Below are 18746 nucleotides of genomic sequence, written 5' to 3' on the forward strand. Positions count from 1 at the left end.
ACCCAGCATGTTGTGTTTCTCTACCTGCATGTGTGTAGTTGCATCCCGTGACAACAGAGAGCCTTCTGGTAACAGCATGAAAAACAAAGATCCTCAGGGACAGTCGCAGAGGGAGAGCTGACAGGCACACTTGAAATTCTCATTAGTGGTTTGTGCTCTGTCTGTCTGTCTGTCTGGAGTGTAGAACTGAAACACACAAATAACAAATCTGTGTTACTGGAATAAGGCTGCTCATCAACATGTTTTTCAATGGATGACTTGACTACATACATATCAGGAATAGAAAGTGATATTTGCCTGTGGATAACAGGCTGCAGTCCTGTTAATTGAGTCAATAAAAAAATAACAGCAAATGTCAAACTCAGAATTACTGTAGGTGTTGCCATACAGGGTGCTGACCTGACCATTCAAAGGAATTTGGGGTTCAGTATCTTGCACAACAACACTTCAACAAATAGCAAAAAGCAGCCAGACATCGAATCGCTAACCCTGCGATTAATGAACCAGCTCAACCCAATAATATATTTCTAGTACAGTTATTTAATCTGCACAGCATCTGTTCAGTCCATATATGTTTTGAAATCCGATTTTTTTTCTGGATAATGAAAAAACAACTTATTTTTTCCAATTTTCACTTTAAAATACGAAGAAACAAAAACAGAAACGAAAATCATTTTTACTTTCATTTAACCGTATACACCACCAGTCAAATGTTTTGGTGCACCTCAATTTTTCCAGTTTTTATTGAAATTTACATAGCGTTATGTCTCAAAATGTCTCAAAAGTACTCTGAAGTTAAAGCATTGAACACATAAACAATTGGAGATAAAAGAATCTAACTATTTTTAACTCAATTAGCCACCATTTGCAGATATAACAGCCAAACACACAATTCTTTTCACAATGGAAATCAAATATTGTTCAGAAAGTTCGCACAAATATGTTGTACTGTTCTGCTTATCTTTCAACCTTCTGTCCAGTTCTTCCCAAACCAGCTCAATGACTGAACTGGTTCCATGAATTGAGGTCTACCATCTTGTTCTTTTCTTCTAAAGTAGTTCTGAGACCCTGGAGATATGTTTTGGGTGATTATCTTTCTGTAGGATGAACCCTGACCAGCTAGGGGTAGACCAGAGGATATTGCATGGCTCTGCGCTTGGTCCAGCGTGCAAGTCACTCTGTGTAAGAAACCTGCTCTGGATCCAGCAAAAGAGCCCCAGACCATCCCACTACGTCATCCATGCTTTTAAACAGAGAGAGGATTTGTAAGTAATCAACAAAAGTTGGGACACCTGTAGGAACTGTTTGCATCAACTTTCAAGGCTTAATTCACTTACATAGCTGCTGCAAAGCTGTGAGTTGTCAATCCATTATTTGATCCCTGAAAAATACTTTTTATATCATTATTTTTGGTGTTTGGTAACCTAAACTTTTTTTTTAACTCTGGCAGTTTACCGCTTACCTCAGTACCATTTAAAGTTATTCACTGGACTTGAACTGCATATATTTCAATAAAAATTGGAAAAATGTGTAAAACTTGTGAACTTTTTGTTTTGTCTCAGATAGTTTGAAGGTTGTTCTGATTGTTTCCTTGGACCATAAAATTTAGTGCAGAGATAACCGGTGAATGGTTTGTCCTTGTAGGAATCTCAGTTAGGCTGGAATGTTGTGTGTTTTGGGGTCACAGGTTGGTCAGTTTGCTTGCTTGCATGATTTCGAGGGCAATTAGCAGGTTCCATATTGAGTCTCCTAATTCTTGAATCATGATGGGGAAGCTTGGGCCTAAAATTTGAAGTGAACATCCTATGACACCGGCAAGATATGATTGGTTATTTCATCTTTGTTTTAGGATTCTTGTGTAGACAAGGGAAGAAAAGATGTTTTCCTGTTTGGATCTTGGATTGTGTTGCACTGGACTCTTTGGAAGCAGTTTGATTGGATCGATCTACTCTTAACACTGAGGCATACACCTACATTACACCAGTTGTTTGTTTTTTTATTACAGAGACCTAAATTATAGAGAAAAATATAGTTATGCACACTGTAAGAGACAGCTGTAGTTGTAAATGTATTTGATCACATCTAAATGCACATTCTGTACAGATGTATGGTTTTCTTTAGATCTGTTCAAGTATAGATTTAACATTTAACATTTTCTCTATGTTTTCCCTTTCTATGTTATAAACTATATGGCATAGTGATTTTATAAAGTCTGAGTACAGCCAGTACTGAATATGATTTTTGATCTGTACTCTAACTCTTTAAGTGGAGCTGCCACAATTAAGGAAAACTATAGAAATATGTATAGGAGGAGTGATGGGACGGGAGCATTTCAAGGCACACCAGGGTTCACTCAGCTCCAACAGTGAACCAATGAGAGTTCTGCATGAGTGAGCCTCCTCTCGGCACTAAACACTAACATATGGGCTTCTTCTTCCTCTAGGAAAATGCAGCTGTAATTCTAAACCTGTGGACAAACAGTTTTTCTGTAATCTTTGCAGGAAAATAACGTTTTTATTTGAATTTATTTTCTGCATTTTTGACAAAATCTGATGTTTTGGTTAGATCATTATGTAGTAAGAGAAGTTGTGATTGTCAGGTTTTGCATAATGAAGTTTACCCAGCTCTCTAAGGCGGATATAAATCTTGATATTACATTTATTGTAAATCATAGTTGGTAGCATTAAATTGACAATGAAATAAGTGATAGTGAATTAAGTGATGGTCTTGTAGTAAAACTGTAAAAAAATAATGCTTTTCTGAAATTAATAATTTGTGTCTGTAGTTGGTTCTTTGCCTTAAAATAATGGAAGTTAAATTTTCTCACGTACCTCTACATCAATATTTAATTACTTTACACACTGAACATAATCAGATCTTTGGTATGTTGACATGTTTTCCTTTGTAATCATTGTGTAACAGGGAGGTTGCACCAAAAATCAATACTCTCCCTCGTCCTGCTCTCCTCATCCTCCTCCTCCTCACCAGTGGGCGTGGATTTGGAAACTTTCTTCTCAGCTTTTAAATTCAGGAGTTCATTGTAGATTTCATTCTGACAGTCAAGTCAGGTCACTGGGAGCAAGATGGTAAGTAATATTTCATTTGTGAATACTTTTAGATTGCTTGTTTCAATTATTACCTGCCACAAAATACCTTGTATTTTGCTTTGTAATATAGTGACTTTTTCATGTGTTTTTTTTTAAATTATAGACAACATACACAGACAAAGGCGAGAAGGTAGGTAACCTAATCATACATTTTGTATGTTGCAGTTATCAAGCAGATGGACTAAATTATGGCTTTTAATGCCACCAGTCTGGCATTTGTTAGTGATAATTTTGCTACAGATTGTCATTCACTTGAATATGTAATTTAACTAGTTTCCACTGAAGTTTCCAAATAATTCATTCATTAATTGATTTATTTATTACACCATTTTGTTTTCTTTTCTTTAGCATGAGCAGGGAAGGTTCCTCTGCTTTGATCACTTGACATTCTGGGTTGGTAATGCAAAACAGGTAAGTTAACTCATAACTACTCGTCGTCTGCTTTTTTTCCTGTCCAACTTTTCTCACAATTGGGGGGGAGGCTATTCACTCAGCAAGGCTATTGGTTCTCCAGAGGGGTGGGGGGTGACACAGCATCTTGTTAAAACCCCCAGCCACATAATTCTCCCACTACCAAATCTAAATACACTACAAACTCAAGTCGAGCCTCATAATCACCAGGAGATGGCGCTATCACACTGTTTAAAGCCAACCCTGCTGCAATCATGCCCATGTTTATCTTACGGTCACATGCAAATGAAAAACTTCACCCATGATTTTCTGTTGGGTACTAATCATTCTGTCTTCAACAGGCTGCGTCATATTACTGTAACAAGCTGGGATTTGAGCCTTTGGCCTACCAAGGTTTGGAGACAGGCAGTCGAGAAACAGTGTCCCATGTAGTCAAACAAGGCAAGGTAAACAAATCCTCAGTTCTTTGAGCCTGGAAGCACATATCAACACAGAGAGAAAATCAGCCTCAGGACACACCAGAAAATGAGAAGATTTCTTTTAGTGAAAGTAAATTAAAATGAGAAACAGTTCTGTGTAGGCTGAATTGGTGTATTGGAGTATTAACTGAAATTCCTTCATCATCCAGACCTCATGATTCAACTATTCTCACGTTTTCTTTAGTAATGAGGATTTAAAAGCTAGTTGTCAATAATTAACTTTATTTGGACCAAAATGGTAGTACTGTAAATTAAATATAAATGATGGATGGGGGAAGGAGTTTCTATCAGTGTCTTAATGTTTTCATTTTGTATTTCAGATTATATATGTGTTCTCATCTGCCCTCAATCCTGGAAACAAAGGTAGGCCTACAACAGCTGGTTTCCCATGTGGTCATAGCTGAAGTAGTTGCTCACTGTTGACTTAACTCTTTTGAGGTGTACCGTGTCTAATACAAAAAATACATTTTCTTGCTACCTTAAATGGCCTGCTGAGAGAACACAGAGCTCCCATAATTGTACCATTATTATCATTAAAAACAATGGAAAATGAAGAATTATGCAAAACATTTCTTCATATATCCTGATGTGTTTTTCATCAAGTTAACTCCAAACAGTCCCTCTCAGTGTGCACAGGATTTGCAAAATATATTACAGAAATATTAATGTTTGCCAGTTATTCCAATGGATTTCAAAAGTTAATTACTATAGCATAAAAACTACATTTAAATCCTATTTTTAGACAGATTGAAAAGTGTCAAGGTAATGAACATCATAGATTAACAGAATGACAGATTCTGTGTGGCTAAAGGAAATGTCTTTTCTCATATTTTCTTAGAGATGGGGGATCATTTAATCAAGCACGGGGACGGAGTGAAAGATATCGCATTTACAGTGGAGAACTGTGACTTCCTGGTGCAGGTAATACTACAAGCTTAGCAGGCACATCCTCAGCTTGACATACTACTTACTTTCAAGGTTACATGTCTGGTAATGAATGCTATGAGATTGAAGCTTTCACTTTCATAATACACTGACATTTTCTGCCTGCACAGAAAGCCCGTGAGCGAGGTGCAATAATTATAAAGGAGCCCTACACCCTGGAGGACAAGTATGGTAAAGTCAGGCTGGCTGTGCTTCAAACGGTGAGAGAAATCATTCAGAAGCATGAATCCTAAATTTAAATATTGAAAATGTTCTAAGAAATGCCAAGATCATAGATATCATAGATTTGCTTTTTTTTCTGCTGCAGTATGGTGACACCACACACACATTTGTGGAGAGGACAGGATACAGTGGGTTGTTTCTACCAGGTTTCAATCCCCCTTTGTTCAAGGACCCTTTATTAGCAAAACTGTGAGTATACATGAGTTATTGTTGACTTATGGTGTTATACTCATAAAATGACAATAAAAACTATGAGAAATGATTGTATGAATTAAATGATTGTATAACTTCCACCCTCCCCCATAGACCAAGTGGAAAACTGAACTTCATCGATCATGTTGTTGGAAACCAACCAGACGAAGAGATGGTTCCAGTGGTTGAATGGTAAGGGATTATTTCTTGTAGAGAGTTTAGAGACATGCATTGTAACTGTAGAACATGTGATAACAACAACTTTCTGTCCATGCCTCTGTGTTGTGATGTGTTGCAAGTTAGGGGGTGGATGGGAGGAGGAGACCAAGGGTGTCTAATTCTTATATAACTCTGCGTTTCTGGCATGAGTCAGTGGTCAGCATGACTTAGCATTTTCTTAAATGGGTCTCAAATGGCTCTGCACATCTGGATCTTGCATGTTGGCATGAAAAGGAGGGGGAGGGCAGTTCTCAAAATGAGACAGTTCATTGGTTGATCCTGAAGAGGAGAGATGTAACACAGGCTGGAGGTTTTTAGATGTGAGGTACCTCATGGAACCAGCTTGTAACTGAAAAGAAAAGAAGTCACTCATTCATTCATGTTCTGCAATTCTCCACAAAGGGAGCAGCCACAGTTTAGTGCTACAGATGTGAGATCAGTTCCAGGCGTGTGCACAACAGAATCTGAGTTAGACAGACTCTGATTAGTTAAAATGATTTAACATACAGTATGTTTGCACTATGAGAAGGAATTCAGCACCTGACTTCAATGTGTGGCTCTTGGTCTCTTCAGGTATCAGAGGAACCTTCTCTTTCACCGCTTCTGGTCAGTAGATGACAAGCAGCTTCAGACAGAGTTCAGTGCACTGCGCTCCATTGTGGTGGCAAACCACGAGGAGACTGTGAAGATGCCCATCAACGAGCCTGCCATGGGGAAGAGAAAGTCTCAAATCCAGGCATGTTCTGTACAGTTTGATCAGTTTAATCAGTTAAATAATGAATTTATTGATATAACTTCTGCTGTTAGTTAGTTAGTTCACATGTAAAAAAAATAAATAAAAAAAACCCTTCTCCATATATTGACTTACAGGAATATGTGGAGTACTATGGAGGTCCAGGAGTGCAGCACATTGCCATGAACACATCAGATATTATCACCGCAGTAAGTCAACAAAAAGTCGTTTTTATCTTTGTAAAGGGACTCACCCTGAAGGGTGCAACAATAACGGTCAATTTGATCACATATTTGTAGATTCGTAACCTGAAGGAGCGTGGGATGGAGTTTATGTCTGTGCCTGACACCTACTATGAGCAGCTGAGGGAGAAGTTAAAACACTCAAAGGTCAAAGTCACAGAAGACCTGGATGTCCTGCAGGTTGGAACTAAGATCATATTTGTTCACTAAGTTTGTTAAAATTATTTTTTTATGTCTGAGAACATAATGTACGTACACTACACTACCTACAGTGATAACACTGAATCAACTGCTGTCAATTCATGGAGAAATTCCTTACAGTAAACAAATATTATGTTGTACTTCTTACTCATATTCAGGAGCTGAAGATCTTGGTGGACTATGATGACAATGGCTATTTACTTCAGATCTTTACCAAGCCAGTCCAGGATCGCCCCACTGTGTTCTTGGAAGTCATTCAGAGACATAACCACCAGGTGAGGGCACAACTGGATAGATGACAACTTCAGCATGAGGAAATATACACATTATTCTGCATCTAAATATGACAGCATCTGTTCTAAGTAAAGGTTTCTGTTTCAGTAACTTAAAAACATGTTTTATCTACAGGGCTTTGGTGCAGGAAACTTCAAGTCTCTTTTTGAAGCCATTGAAGCAGACCAACATGCTAGAGGAAATCTGACCATCCTGACACCAAATGGAGTTTCAAAGAGCATGTGATCCCAGTGTTAAAATTACATTACAGTCTTAATAACTATCAATTTACTATGAAAAGACAGTCTGTTGAGGGTCTTGTTTACTTTTTGAGAGTATTATACTGGTAACACGCTAGATCAATGCTCTGATATTGTCAGATGCACGATACGAACGCACATACTTTTACTTTTACTTTTTTTTATTTTTTGTGACATGCATGTTTTATTACAATGTAACATTTATTTTTAAGTATGTGTTCAAAAGTACTTCATTATAATCTCCCCCGACTTTTATGAAAGATGATCTTCTGAGTTTGTATCAGTTATCAAGAAGAGTACAATCAACACTTCCTTTTTAAACAACATTAACAAGAAAACCAGTATTATTGATACAAGCTTGACTCAAGCATAACACCATTTAAATTCTCATAAATGAAAACATTTAACTGTACATGTATGTTATGATTTGGACAATGAGGTCAACAGATATTTTATTGTATCAGACTTTTTTGCATGATATTTGAGATGCCTATTTTTCCTCCATGTTGGACAAGACAGCAGTTGGTATGTGTGAAACAACAGATATGTTAATATACTGTGATGTACAACCAAAAGTAGCATCTTGTTATATGCTTATGTTTAAACAGAAAAAGAATAAATAGTTTTGACAGTGGTAACCAGGGCTTATAGGTCGAGTCTTCGTCATAATCATACCATCTTTTGATTAAGTAAAGTTCCAGGTGTTTGGTCCCATTCCTGTTGTAAGTGCTGTTCAGGGTAGTTTATTAAATCATTATTACACCGAGCAGCACCACTCCAGCACTCTGCAAGTGCATCTCTGAGCTCCTGTATGACCTCCAGACAGTTAGCAACTGTGCATTTGAATATTATTAAAATGACTCTTTTTCAAACATCTCCAGTGTCTGTGTTTATGTCGCACAGTATCTCAGGCAACTTTGGCTCTTGACAAAGACATAAGCAGGACACCAACAGTGATTAGTTCAAGGAACCCCGGCAGCTATCTGCTCCACACAAACAAGGAATCTTTATTTCCTCGATGGGAAACTTGTAGTCATATGTGATCTCTTCGTTGATGCTTATCGGCTGCCGAGAATATATCACAATCTTCTTCTGAGACTCCACAGTGATGATCTTTGCATAGCAGTTAGGCTGCAAGACAAAAACAATCTGGTTAATTTTTGTATCGAAAATGTAAAATTATTTTCTGAATTGCAGAAGTGTTAATCTCCTAGCAGCTCTTACTCACATTGCAGCTGTGGTTGATAAACCTGGCTAAATTCCCATATTTAGTGGCATCAATGATGGTGTCATGATCGACCCGGAACAAATAGCTGCTTCCGATGCCCTCCTCCTCGTATCTCTGCTCCCTCATGTCAGCAATGACCTAGGGAGAAAGAGAACAGATAAGCCGATTCATGACAGTGTTGTTTATAATTACAACCCTACTCACACTCCTGGAAAATACCCAGAACCACCACATGTCCCAGTGGGCCAGTTCACAGAAACAATCAGGGGAAAACAGCTTTTACACACAAGTGTAAAATCACATGAGTGCTAGGGGGAGATGGGTGCACTATGACTTAATTTCCAAGCTGATGATTAGTTTGTGTCTGTCTTACCTGTCTGATAATCTGGCCCACATACTCAATCACCATCTCATCTGCTGCTATGGGCTCCATGGCAAACAGACCCCACTCATGGATGTGACTCCGGCTGAAACAAATCCTCTTCTTTCGGAACTGGAGTATGAAGATGTGAAGAGTTTCATGCCAAAAATAGACATATATAACATACCATAACATAAGCAACTGCTGCAAATAATGACATGAAACACACAATCATGCAATTGCTCTTTGTCCACACAACCATTTGTGGGGTTATTACAACTGCAAATAAACTCAAAAATATATTTTACCTGAGAATGATGTGCATGAACACATGGGTGGTGTATCTTTAATCTCTTTTTTCCTCCACATAAATCCACTTTCTATCTAACTGGCAACTGCGGTCTAGAACTAGACATACTGTATATAGCCCAGTGATTTATGAATCACCACCTATATTTATGATTTGTTCATTGATCCAAATAGGATGAATGAAGGGAAACGAAATGGCAATTCAGGTTATAGGACTACACAATTGTTGATTGCTAAAAGAGTTGTATTGTTCCATTGCTTTGTGTTGCATTCAGATAAATACAAAATATGATTTATAAATGCTAGAAAACTTATTTGATCAAATTAATTTCTCATAAGCTTCTTTTAGGTTGAATGCAGTTTGATTGTACTTACTATATTTACTGAAACCTAATTTACCTTGAGCTGGTTGAACTTGACTAGGTCACTATCACAGCTGAAGGAGGACAGCAGGCGACGCTGTTCAGACCTGAAGTCAGATCCAGCACGCAGTGAGGTTGGCTGAGCTGGGATGCACTTTCCCTGTTGAGATACAATACATATTTATGTTAGATTCTGAATGGCCTAAATTTGATCTGATATCATCATAATTTCCTCCGTTTAATACCTGAGTGCTTGTAGATGGAAGCTCGGTGGCAAGCTTTGTGTTGTTGAGGTATTTTATTTTATCCTTCAGGCAGATTTTGTAGAAACCTTCACTGCGGGCGGAGCCGGTCCTGTGGTTTGGCTGCCAGGGGTTGTGTTCCTCATTCCTCTCTGTGAGGACTTTAGTCAGTGAGCAGCAGTTAAGGATGTGAAGCAAACAAGCTGTGACTGGTGCAATCTGATAATGATGCATTTCAAATAAGCTTAGTGATTTATATGAATGAATGACTTATGTATAAACTGATGTTTCAAAGGAAAAATATCTACAAAATGACAAAAAAATCTACCTAAAATGTGACTTAAACCTCACAATCTAATTTGACTTTGAAACTCTGTTAAAAAGATATGAGGGTGGGGTATCCAGAGGGTGTCACTCAGCCAGCCAAAGCCATCATCCTGCACTTGCAGCCGTTCATATGTACACTGCAGCAGCCTTGCATCTTCTTCATCCAGACCCTCCTTCCAAACACTGTGAAGGACTCTCCTCTCCTCAAACAGTGAACGCCGCCTGTGAGGACGGCTGCAAGAGAAGAGTGAACCGGTGATTCTTTGAAGGGATTTCTGCCGTTGATGGATTCTCCATCTCCTCTTTAACCTCTTCCAATGTTTTCGCCTTGATAAAGATTTGTCTGCCTCTCTCCTATTCTCCTCATCCAGTAGGCCAGGCATATTCTCCAGTCCCTGCAAGGGCTTCGCTCTCACACCTGAGCTGATCCACACGCCCCTCCCATCAGCAGTGTCAGATGAGGACTCAGAGATGCTGCATGGAGAAGACACTGCAAGGAATTCATCACATAAAAGAGGCCGTGAGTTGTTCAACATTTGTGTCTTCCTCCTGTGGACTATGGCTCTTCGCGGTAGGATTATATCTCTTCCAGGAGTCTTTGGGGCTGTGATATATGGATTGGTGGGCAGTGATGAAATAGGTGGTGGGCTGCTGAGAGGTGAACATATTACTGTGCTACCCTCTAATACGGTCATCTCTCTGCCTGGAGTTGCTGGAGCTCTCCTAGAGCTGTACTGAGTCCATTCACTTCTCTTCTCTCTACCAGGAGTTTTGGGCATATCCTGGTATAATAAGTATGGGCCCGGAGGATCAGAGGGAGCCTGAACAAGCTCACTGCTTGTTGGGGAGAGGACTTCATCTGCAGATTCCTCACTTCCTAGTTCAGCTACTATTCCCTTGCCTGGCGTCTGTGGTCGTTCCACCTCCTCCACAGCTGGAGATGTTGGTTTGCTTCTTATCTGGAGGTCGGGGTCACTGTCGACCAAGCAGCCAGTGGGAGTGAGAGGCCTACAGTTTTCTATGTTTTCTAGAGACTCCACCATCCATTCAGTGCTCTCCATCTCCACGTCAAGGTCAGGCTCCACTGCTACAGAAATAAATAACAAGAAAACATTACAGAATTTTCATAATTTGATGAACTGTTCCATCAGTAAGTTAACATGTAAATCTGGTTTTTGAATAGTAATGGATTAGACCTGTAACAAATAACATCTGGAAATGTTTTACCAGTTAATTCAATTTTTTTTTTTTCATAATAGGTGGCAGAACTGTCCTGCAGTAAAATACTTCCATCTACTACTACACAGCATACTGGATATATGACCTGAAAGTCCAATTGGTGATGGTGGCTGAAGGTCCTGTGGTTCGCTGCTTTGGAGCTCCATCATGATATCCAAGCCTTGTTGACTTGTGTACTGGTTCTCCTCTGGCTCTTCCCTGCTAAATGGATCTGACCAGTCCTGCAGGCCCAGCTCTAGCTGAGAACCAGGGGTGAGGGGCGCTGATGGGGTGACGGGGGGCTCGAGCTCCATCGACTCCTCATCTGACGATATCACAATACACTCACCACTCCTGTCGTCCTCGCCACCCTCCTCCATGTCCTCATCTTCAGGACTGAGGTCAGAGTAAGAGGAGTCTTCAAAGCTCTCTGAGGAGAATGAGTCGGAGGAGTCAAAGTCTGACGAGCAGTCGCTTCCCTCTGAGGAGCTGTTCTCTGAAAAAGTCTCTGTAATTGAAAGAACAAAGGATGTTTAACTTACTAAAAGGTACATGGTAATGCATTAGCTTCCAGTAGTGCATGCATGACCTTTAACATACCACTATCTGAGTCCTGCACTCCTTTGGTCGTTGGAGAGATGAAAGCATCTTCATTCTCTGTGTGTTTTTGTACCACCTCCTTTTCTTCATCATGATTACTGTCATCACCATCATCATGATCGTCTCTGTCACTCTAAGTACAGTACAATATATATTATGAAGTCTAGTATTTATTATATTTGCATGTCAGTTTATCACATAAATACTGTGTAGAGATTCTGGAACAGTTGAGGAAAATTAACCACTTTCAGCTGAGGTTTATACCATCATCAGACATTTAATTCAAGGCTATTCAAAAACTCAAAGTGTCCCAATAGATTTCACCACACTGCAATTCAAAATTAAGGACTTTATTTATAATTTTCTATTTACCAAAATTTGAAGATCATCATCAATCGGCACAACTGGGTCAATTTTGTCTGATACTATTTCTTCATCTTGATGTGTGTTATCTTCTTCTTTCCCTTCATCATCATCACTGTCAAGCTCATGTGGTCTTGCATGTCTGCGTTTAGGTCTCTGGGATTCCAGTCCCATTATGTCATCCCCCTGTTTCACATCTAAAGCTGCATTTAACAAAAGCGACACAGTTCATCAGTACAGAATAGAAAGTAAATATGTAGTAAATAAGGGTTAGCTGCATTAAAAGCACTCACCAGGACTTTCATTTTCTATCTCCTCTGATGTAGCAGGATCATAAGCTCTTTTCCTTTTTACCTGCGTTATAAGAAGTTAAGTTATGCATCACTCAGAGGTCAAATGCTGGTGTATTAATATTAAGCTCATAATAGTTTACCTTGAAGGAGGGGAGTGGAGGTTTCTTGCCCTGGCCAGTGATGTGAATGAGGGGATTTATTAGTTTGTTTCTCTCTTCCACACTTGCTGTTCCACTTTTTGAAGAAGAAACTAGTATCTTATGGATAAAACAATAATAATAATGTTCATAATAATACAAAGTGGTGCAAGACACAGAAAATTCATGTACTCACTTGCAGGATTTTATAAACCATTTAAGGGATAGTTAAGGATGAAAAAACTTACCTTTGTCTTCTTCTCTTGACAGTCCCACCAGTCCTCAAATGCCTTGAAAGCAACCCCTTCAATCATTCTGCGTATAATGTCTTTCTTAATGATTGACTTCAGTTCATCCACGATCACTTCTAAAACCTTTTCCACTGTGACCTTATGAGGGTTTTCCCTCACTAGCGAGTAATCTGGTGGTGGCACAAAGGGGTTGAACCTAGGCAAAGGTGGGGCAGGCCAGGGTGGTCCATAAAATGGTAAGGGTGGCGGAGGATTGCCCTTGTCCAAAAGGCCTGCAGGTTGTAAGGGTAAGGGGCATACAGGAGGTGGAACAGAGGGCGATGCCATCAGAGGTGGAGGGGGTCCCAGAAAAGCAGGAGGCGGAGGAATACAGGGCGGAGGTGGAATAGGGGGAGGAGGTATGGGGATCCGAGCATGACAGCCTGGAGGGGGGATCCAACCTGGGGGTGGAATGGGGATGGTGCCATTTGGCAGGCGAGGTGGGACGGGTGGAAGAGACGGGGGAAAGGAAGGAATGCGGAAAGGGAAAGGGGTAACTGGTGGATGGGGGCATCCAGACGTAATGCCAGGAGGAGGTTTGGAGTTAAGAAGTTGAGTGGTACCACTGAGAGAAGAAAGTGACGGGAGTGGTGGAAGAGAGGAGATATCTTTTCTGGGAATCAAAGTTTCAGGGTGTCTGTTATTGGAGTGCTCCTTCGCTTTATTTGATAAATGAGGTTCCTGAGTAAGACAGAAAAAACATGAATTATTGATTTATGGCATAAATAAAACATAAATATATAGATAATAACATAATAACTACTATATTTATTTCAATTATGATATATGGAGATTTATAGGTATTACCATAGAACTTTCTGCATCTTTCCTGTTGTTTACATCAGGCCTTCTTTCAAGATGTGTGAAATCTGATTGAGTGGGAGACAGAGGATTTTTTGTTAGAAAAAAAACAGCTCGGGTAGTTTCATCCTCTTCATTTTCAAGGAGGGACGTCAAACTGACATCCTCCAGATCCTTGCATGAGCCTTGTTGGCTGGTTGTGAAGGATCCACAAAAAGGCAGAGTGTAAACAAGGGAGTCATCTGAGAAATTAGCTGAGCAAGGTGAAGTGGGGCTGTCCTGAGAGTGCACATCGGCCTCCAAAGTTTTTTCATGAAAGTACGAGGTGCTTGTACTCTGACTGTTTATCAACAAACTTTCAATGCGGGAGTCCAAGCTCTCCACCTCTGGTTGGGGGCTGCTAGAGGAACAGTTCACAGCAGATGGACATAACTCTGTTATGCACGCATGGTCATCAGGTGGGGAGGACGCCGCTGTCTGCCTCTCAGCTGCGAAATTAATGCTCAAGATGCTGAGAGAATTGCAGTTCAGAGGTAAAGCCTCAGAGGTAGCCGTAACCACATCCTCATCAGGGGAGGCAGGGTGAAAAGAAGGCTCTGTATTATTGTGTTCAGAAATTTGTCCATCCTGACCCCACAGTGCAAGCTGCTGGTTGCTAGTTTGAGCAGAAAGAGGAAGCGGTGGCTGTGGTTGGCAATGCTTAAAAATTGAGGTCACGTCTGAGACTTCACCAGATACCCTGTGGTACCTTGCAAGTTTTCGATGGCAGAGCTCTCGTCTTAAAGGTTTGTGAACACTATAAGTGGAGGGCTCCCCCTGGAGGACCGGAGTCGCCTGAAGACTGGAGTAGCAAGAGTCCTGGGAGAGAGGAGTCGCAGATAAGCAAGGAGTGCGGGGGGTTCCCTGAGAACGTGGTGTAAGCCCAAAGCTGCAAGGTGTATCCTGCCAAATACTGGAGTAGGCCGTGTCGAGAGAGAGAGGTGTAGCAATGCTGGTGGGGCTGGAGACGCTCCCTTGTTGCTGGGTGGCTGCGCTACACTGTAAGAAATGGAAAACAGAGAAACAAAACAGATAATTTGAAACTTAATCCTTAAACAGCTGGTTTATAAATAATAAATATATGATTATTACAGTGTTCATTGGACATTTACATGCCATAAAATATGACTTATAATTACCAGCAGACTGTCGATTAAGCTTTGGAGACTTTGCTCACTGCTGCTCACTGGTAATGTCCAAGGAGTACAAAGGCCACGTAAGAGGAGCTGGAGATAACGCACCCTGTTTTCACCTGAAGAGAGATGCATGTCACATTATAATTAATCTACAAATTTAACAAGACTAATATTTATACTTTCAATACATAAAAACATAAGGCGACCTTACCTTTTGGATCAATTTCCACATGAATAATATTTCCCATCACTGATGTCTGGTTGAGGTGTTGGACAGCGTCCTTTGCAGCTCTCACTGTGTCAAAGACAACTTTCGCAATTCCTAAATGCTTCTTGTTCTTAGGATTGTAGAATATGTCAACTTCTTCAACATGACCATACTTGTTGCACATATTAGTCAAGAATGCCTCTTTTACATTGTCATTCAACCTGGAAAATGTCACTTCTTTGGGAGGAATAGGGCCAACATAGCACTCATCAATCTGAAAGGACACAGGTAAACAAAAAAGCAAACTATTATTATTATTTTTTTATCATTATTTGTTTTGTTATTACTTTTGTTATGATGACTATAAGGATTACCTTGAATTTAGGCACCAACAGGTCAGTCTTGTTGCATTTGCTCCACAGGCGGCAGATGCGGGGATCTCTAACTGTATCCACAGGAAACAAACCTAGGTCCTCAACCTGAAGTGATAAATAACACCCACTATGATGGAAAACAGCCATACTTGTTTGGCGCAGTATTATATACTGTTAAGACGCTATTATTTGTGAAAGACAGGCAATAAACAAATTCATAATTCAATGTTTGAAAAATGCTCACGGGTAGGTTAAAACATTGTCCATCATAACGGTACACTTTGTACAGTCCTTTTGTTAATGCGGGGTCAATAATCAACTTGCAACTTCTCCAGTGCTGAGGCGGTGTCTCTCTCTCAGTAGTTTGTTTTTCGCTTTCCATTACATTCGTCAAAACCTGAAAAATACAACAAATAAACACCGTATGCTGCCATCTGTGCCTAAGTGACTGTAGCAATCAGCTAGTCCTCCACTGGAGGTTAACACGCCCCAACAGGTGATGGAGAGCATCACCTGTAACGTTATCCTTCCCTACTAAATTACAGCTTGTAAAATGAAACAAACCCAAACAAACAAGGTAAAGTTTGACTACATAGATTTATCTCGCTTACCTGTACCAAAGTTTTATCCTTTCATGGGCCAACATTGTGGACCAGCCGTAGTGATTTTCGGTGTTTTAACAGTTCGTCGCTCAGGTTGGTTTATGGATCCATCCGCTGGAACGAATATAGATCCTCCGGTAAGGCGGAGGAACACAAACACTTGCAGGAGAGGAGGGGTAACGGGTGACAGGTGCACTTTCAGGTGTTTCCATGCACCTTAAAATACATTTGTTTAATAGAAAACCATATACATGTATGTAATTATCACATTAACATATAGAGTATTTAATGTTTAGGCTGTAACTACAAATTAAATAGCAACATCCATGTTTAATACTGATGTTGCTATACCCATAAATATATAAATAATACCCATAAATAGAATAAAATAAATAAAATAGGATAAAATAAATCATTTAAAAAGGGCACATCTCATTGCATTATCAGCATTTTGATATGAAATGAAATAAAAAGTTCTGTGAATGATCTTTTACAAGTTCATTTATAAGATAAGATAAGAATTTATTGATCCCCAGGAGGAAAATTAGTTTCACAGCAGCACAAGACATAAATCAGAAATGTATATATTTAAAATTATATCCAAGTGGCATAGTAGCTATACACATTTGTATGTATGCAAGTGGAATTATTATAACCAAGCATAATGTGAAAAAAAATATATCTAGGCTCCATATCAGTATGTGATGTCCATGTGTATATGTGATATCTGAGGTTGTTTAAATGCTTGAGATGATCAGACAAAAGCTGCAACAGCCCATTAAAAGAGGGTGGGACTATAAGGAGGTGTGGTTCAAGGTGTGAGTTTCCCATGAAGAATTTCTAAATCTGTTCATCTGTTCATACAAGTGCCTCCATGATGGTGTTCAAATGACTTGTAGCTAATTTAAGCCTTCCTACAGTTCCACAGAACTTCTGCTGCAGTCTCATTATCTGTTTATCTCTGGATTATCTCTACAGTATATACACTGCCAGGACCAGCAGTCACTGAAGCATCCTTCCTCATCTGTCATTCTACAAAACATGAGCCAGAACACATCAGGAGTGAAGAGAGAGCACACAGTCCAACAAGAGGAATTCAAAGTTGTTATTGTTGGAGACAAATGTTGTGGGAAAACTTCGCTAATCACAGTTTACACTAAAGGAGTCTTTCCAGAGGTAAGAGACATACAATGATGCTCCAATACATTTGGCTGTTGTCATTGAATCTGATGTAGCCTATTTTTAGTATTTCAAACGCTGCCTGAAAGCTATTTTAATGCATAAAATTATTAAATATTCATAATTCAAATGAATATTAACAGTCAAGTACTGAGAGACAAAATAATTGTTTCCACTCAGGAATATGTCCCATCTGTGTTTGACAAGAGTGTCGTCAATACAAGGTACAGAGGCCAACAGTTTCGCTTACATCTCTATGACACTGCAGGTAAGGTCCCATTCTCACACTTTTGAAATCATCTTGTTAAACAGGTAGGCCAAGTCTGAAGAAGGTGCGTCCTGTCTTTCCTAAACAGGATCAGAGTAATACAATCACTGGAATTTTTGTCTTTTTTCCATCTGAATAGTCAAAGTACTGAATAATAATTGTACTGGTGATCCATGTTTGCTTTATTGACATTTTGTGTATCACCAGAGAGGTTTTAAATATAAATTTAATTACAGTAACTTAGTTTTTTTATTATGAGGCACCGAATTTTTAAATATTAACTCAGTTTGGCATTCATGGTGCTGGTATGACAGTAGTGGACTATGACAAACCTTCATATCAGGTCAAGAGGAGTATGATCGCTTGCGGCCTCTCTCCTACCAGAACGTCAATGTGGTGCTGATCTGCTACAACATCATGTGTCCTTCAAGTTTTGATAATGTCTTCGTGAAGGTATTTCTTTGTTTCTTTACTGTTTGTTGTTCTGGTTAATACCAAGGTTAGTATTAAATTACACCTTTATGACTCCACAATTCTTCAGTTATGCAGTTCTCAAAAAAGATCACAGTGTAAACGTGTTCAACATCTTTTAGTGGTACCCTGAGGTGCAGCATTTTTGTGATGGAGCACCCATCATCCTTGTTGGTTGCAAAGCAGACCTACGTGAGGACAAAATCCTGGTCAAGAAACTGTGGGCATCGGGCCAGAACGCTGTCACATATATTCAGGTATGCAAACCAATTCCTCTGGGCCCAGAGGAGACACTTATATGATGGCAGGTATCAGATTAGCCATGTACTGTTATTACATTGCAAATTCATTTAAAACTGCTCTGACAGGGAGAAGAAGCCAGGAGGAAAATCAATGCCGTGCTGTATTTGGAGTGCTCTGCCAAATACAAGGAAAATGTGAAGGACTTATTCAGGGAAGCAACAAAACGAGCGCTGGCGGCAACAACACCAGAAAGAGTGAGAGAGAGAGGAGGGGTGTGTGCTTTGTTGTGATGCACGCTTATAGATGTCACTGACTGACAGTAGCTGCACTGCATGTCCGGACACATTTCCTGTGTGGGTTTCCTTTTAACTTCATAGTGTGATATACATTTTTGATGTTAGATTATATTGT

At 39.7% G+C, this 18746-nt stretch overlaps 3 protein-coding genes across 3 annotated transcripts; 2 read left to right on the forward strand and 1 right to left on the reverse strand.

The window, feature by feature from the left end:
* The first annotated feature begins 3028 nt into the window (after nt 1-3028).
* On the forward strand, nt 3029-8160 carry hpdb (4-hydroxyphenylpyruvate dioxygenase b). Its single transcript, XM_067605187.1, has 14 exons — nt 3029-3086; nt 3211-3237; nt 3456-3518; nt 3860-3964; nt 4318-4360; nt 4836-4918; nt 5053-5142; nt 5250-5353; nt 5471-5548; nt 6149-6311; nt 6446-6517; nt 6608-6730; nt 6910-7026; nt 7160-8160. Exons 1-14 carry the CDS (start codon nt 3084-3086, stop codon nt 7268-7270), a joined length of 1182 nt encoding a protein of 393 aa, XP_067461288.1. The 5' UTR covers nt 3029-3083; the 3' UTR covers nt 7271-8160.
* An 81-nt stretch (nt 8161-8241) lies between these two features.
* Nucleotides 8242-16309, reverse strand: LOC137193798 (histone-lysine N-methyltransferase SETD1B-A-like). The gene is made up of 18 exons (XM_067605174.1): nt 16184-16309; nt 15817-15969; nt 15573-15677; nt 15202-15472; nt 14994-15106; nt 13822-14853; nt 12973-13695; nt 12728-12844; nt 12588-12648; nt 12304-12497; nt 11932-12064; nt 11438-11839; nt 10175-11200; nt 9790-9956; nt 9582-9704; nt 8886-9005; nt 8513-8650; nt 8242-8415 (listed from the first exon to the last, which is right to left on the reverse strand). Exons 2-18 carry the CDS (start codon nt 15952-15954, stop codon nt 8242-8244), a joined length of 5037 nt encoding a protein of 1678 aa, XP_067461275.1. The 5' UTR covers nt 15955-15969; nt 16184-16309.
* A 561-nt stretch (nt 16310-16870) lies between these two features.
* Nucleotides 16871-18738, forward strand: LOC137193823 (rho-related GTP-binding protein RhoF-like). The gene is made up of 5 exons (XM_067605220.1): nt 16871-17350; nt 17534-17621; nt 17965-18074; nt 18215-18349; nt 18461-18738. The coding sequence occupies exons 1-5, from the start codon at nt 17216-17218 to the stop codon at nt 18623-18625; spliced, it is 633 nt and encodes a 210-aa protein (XP_067461321.1). The 5' UTR covers nt 16871-17215; the 3' UTR covers nt 18626-18738.
* Nucleotides 18739-18746: the final 8 nt, after the last annotated feature.

This window comes from Thunnus thynnus, chromosome 2, assembly GCF_963924715.1.
Source record: "Thunnus thynnus chromosome 2, fThuThy2.1, whole genome shotgun sequence".
Taxonomy (NCBI): Eukaryota; Metazoa; Chordata; class Actinopteri; order Scombriformes; family Scombridae; genus Thunnus; species Thunnus thynnus.

Bases quoted from the DNA above. Each gene is read 5' to 3' on its own strand.
- hpdb (XM_067605187.1), top strand. The intron at 4,919-5,052 runs GTAATACTACAA...CTGCCTGCACAG, and splicing joins ACTGTGACTTCCTGGTGCAG to AAAGCCCGTGAGCGAGGTGC. The intron at 5,143-5,249 runs GTGAGAGAAATC...TTTCTGCTGCAG, and splicing joins GGCTGGCTGTGCTTCAAACG to TATGGTGACACCACACACAC.
- LOC137193798 (XM_067605174.1), bottom strand. From the start codon at position 15,954: ATGGAAAGCGAAAAACAAACTACTGAGAGAGAGACACCGCCTCAGCAC. The intron at 13,696-13,821 runs GTAATACCTATA...TGTCTTACTCAG, and splicing joins AAGATGCAGAAAGTTCTATG to GAACCTCATTTATCAAATAA. The intron at 11,840-11,931 runs GTATGTTAAAGG...TTTCAATTACAG, and splicing joins AGTGCAGGACTCAGATAGTG to AGACTTTTTCAGAGAACAGC.
- LOC137193823 (XM_067605220.1), top strand. From the start codon at position 17,216: ATGAGCCAGAACACATCAGGAGTGAAGAGAGAGCACACAGTCCAACAA. The intron at 17,622-17,964 runs GTAAGGTCCCAT...CCTTCATATCAG, and splicing joins ACATCTCTATGACACTGCAG to GTCAAGAGGAGTATGATCGC. The intron at 18,350-18,460 runs GTATGCAAACCA...CTGCTCTGACAG, and splicing joins ACGCTGTCACATATATTCAG to GGAGAAGAAGCCAGGAGGAA.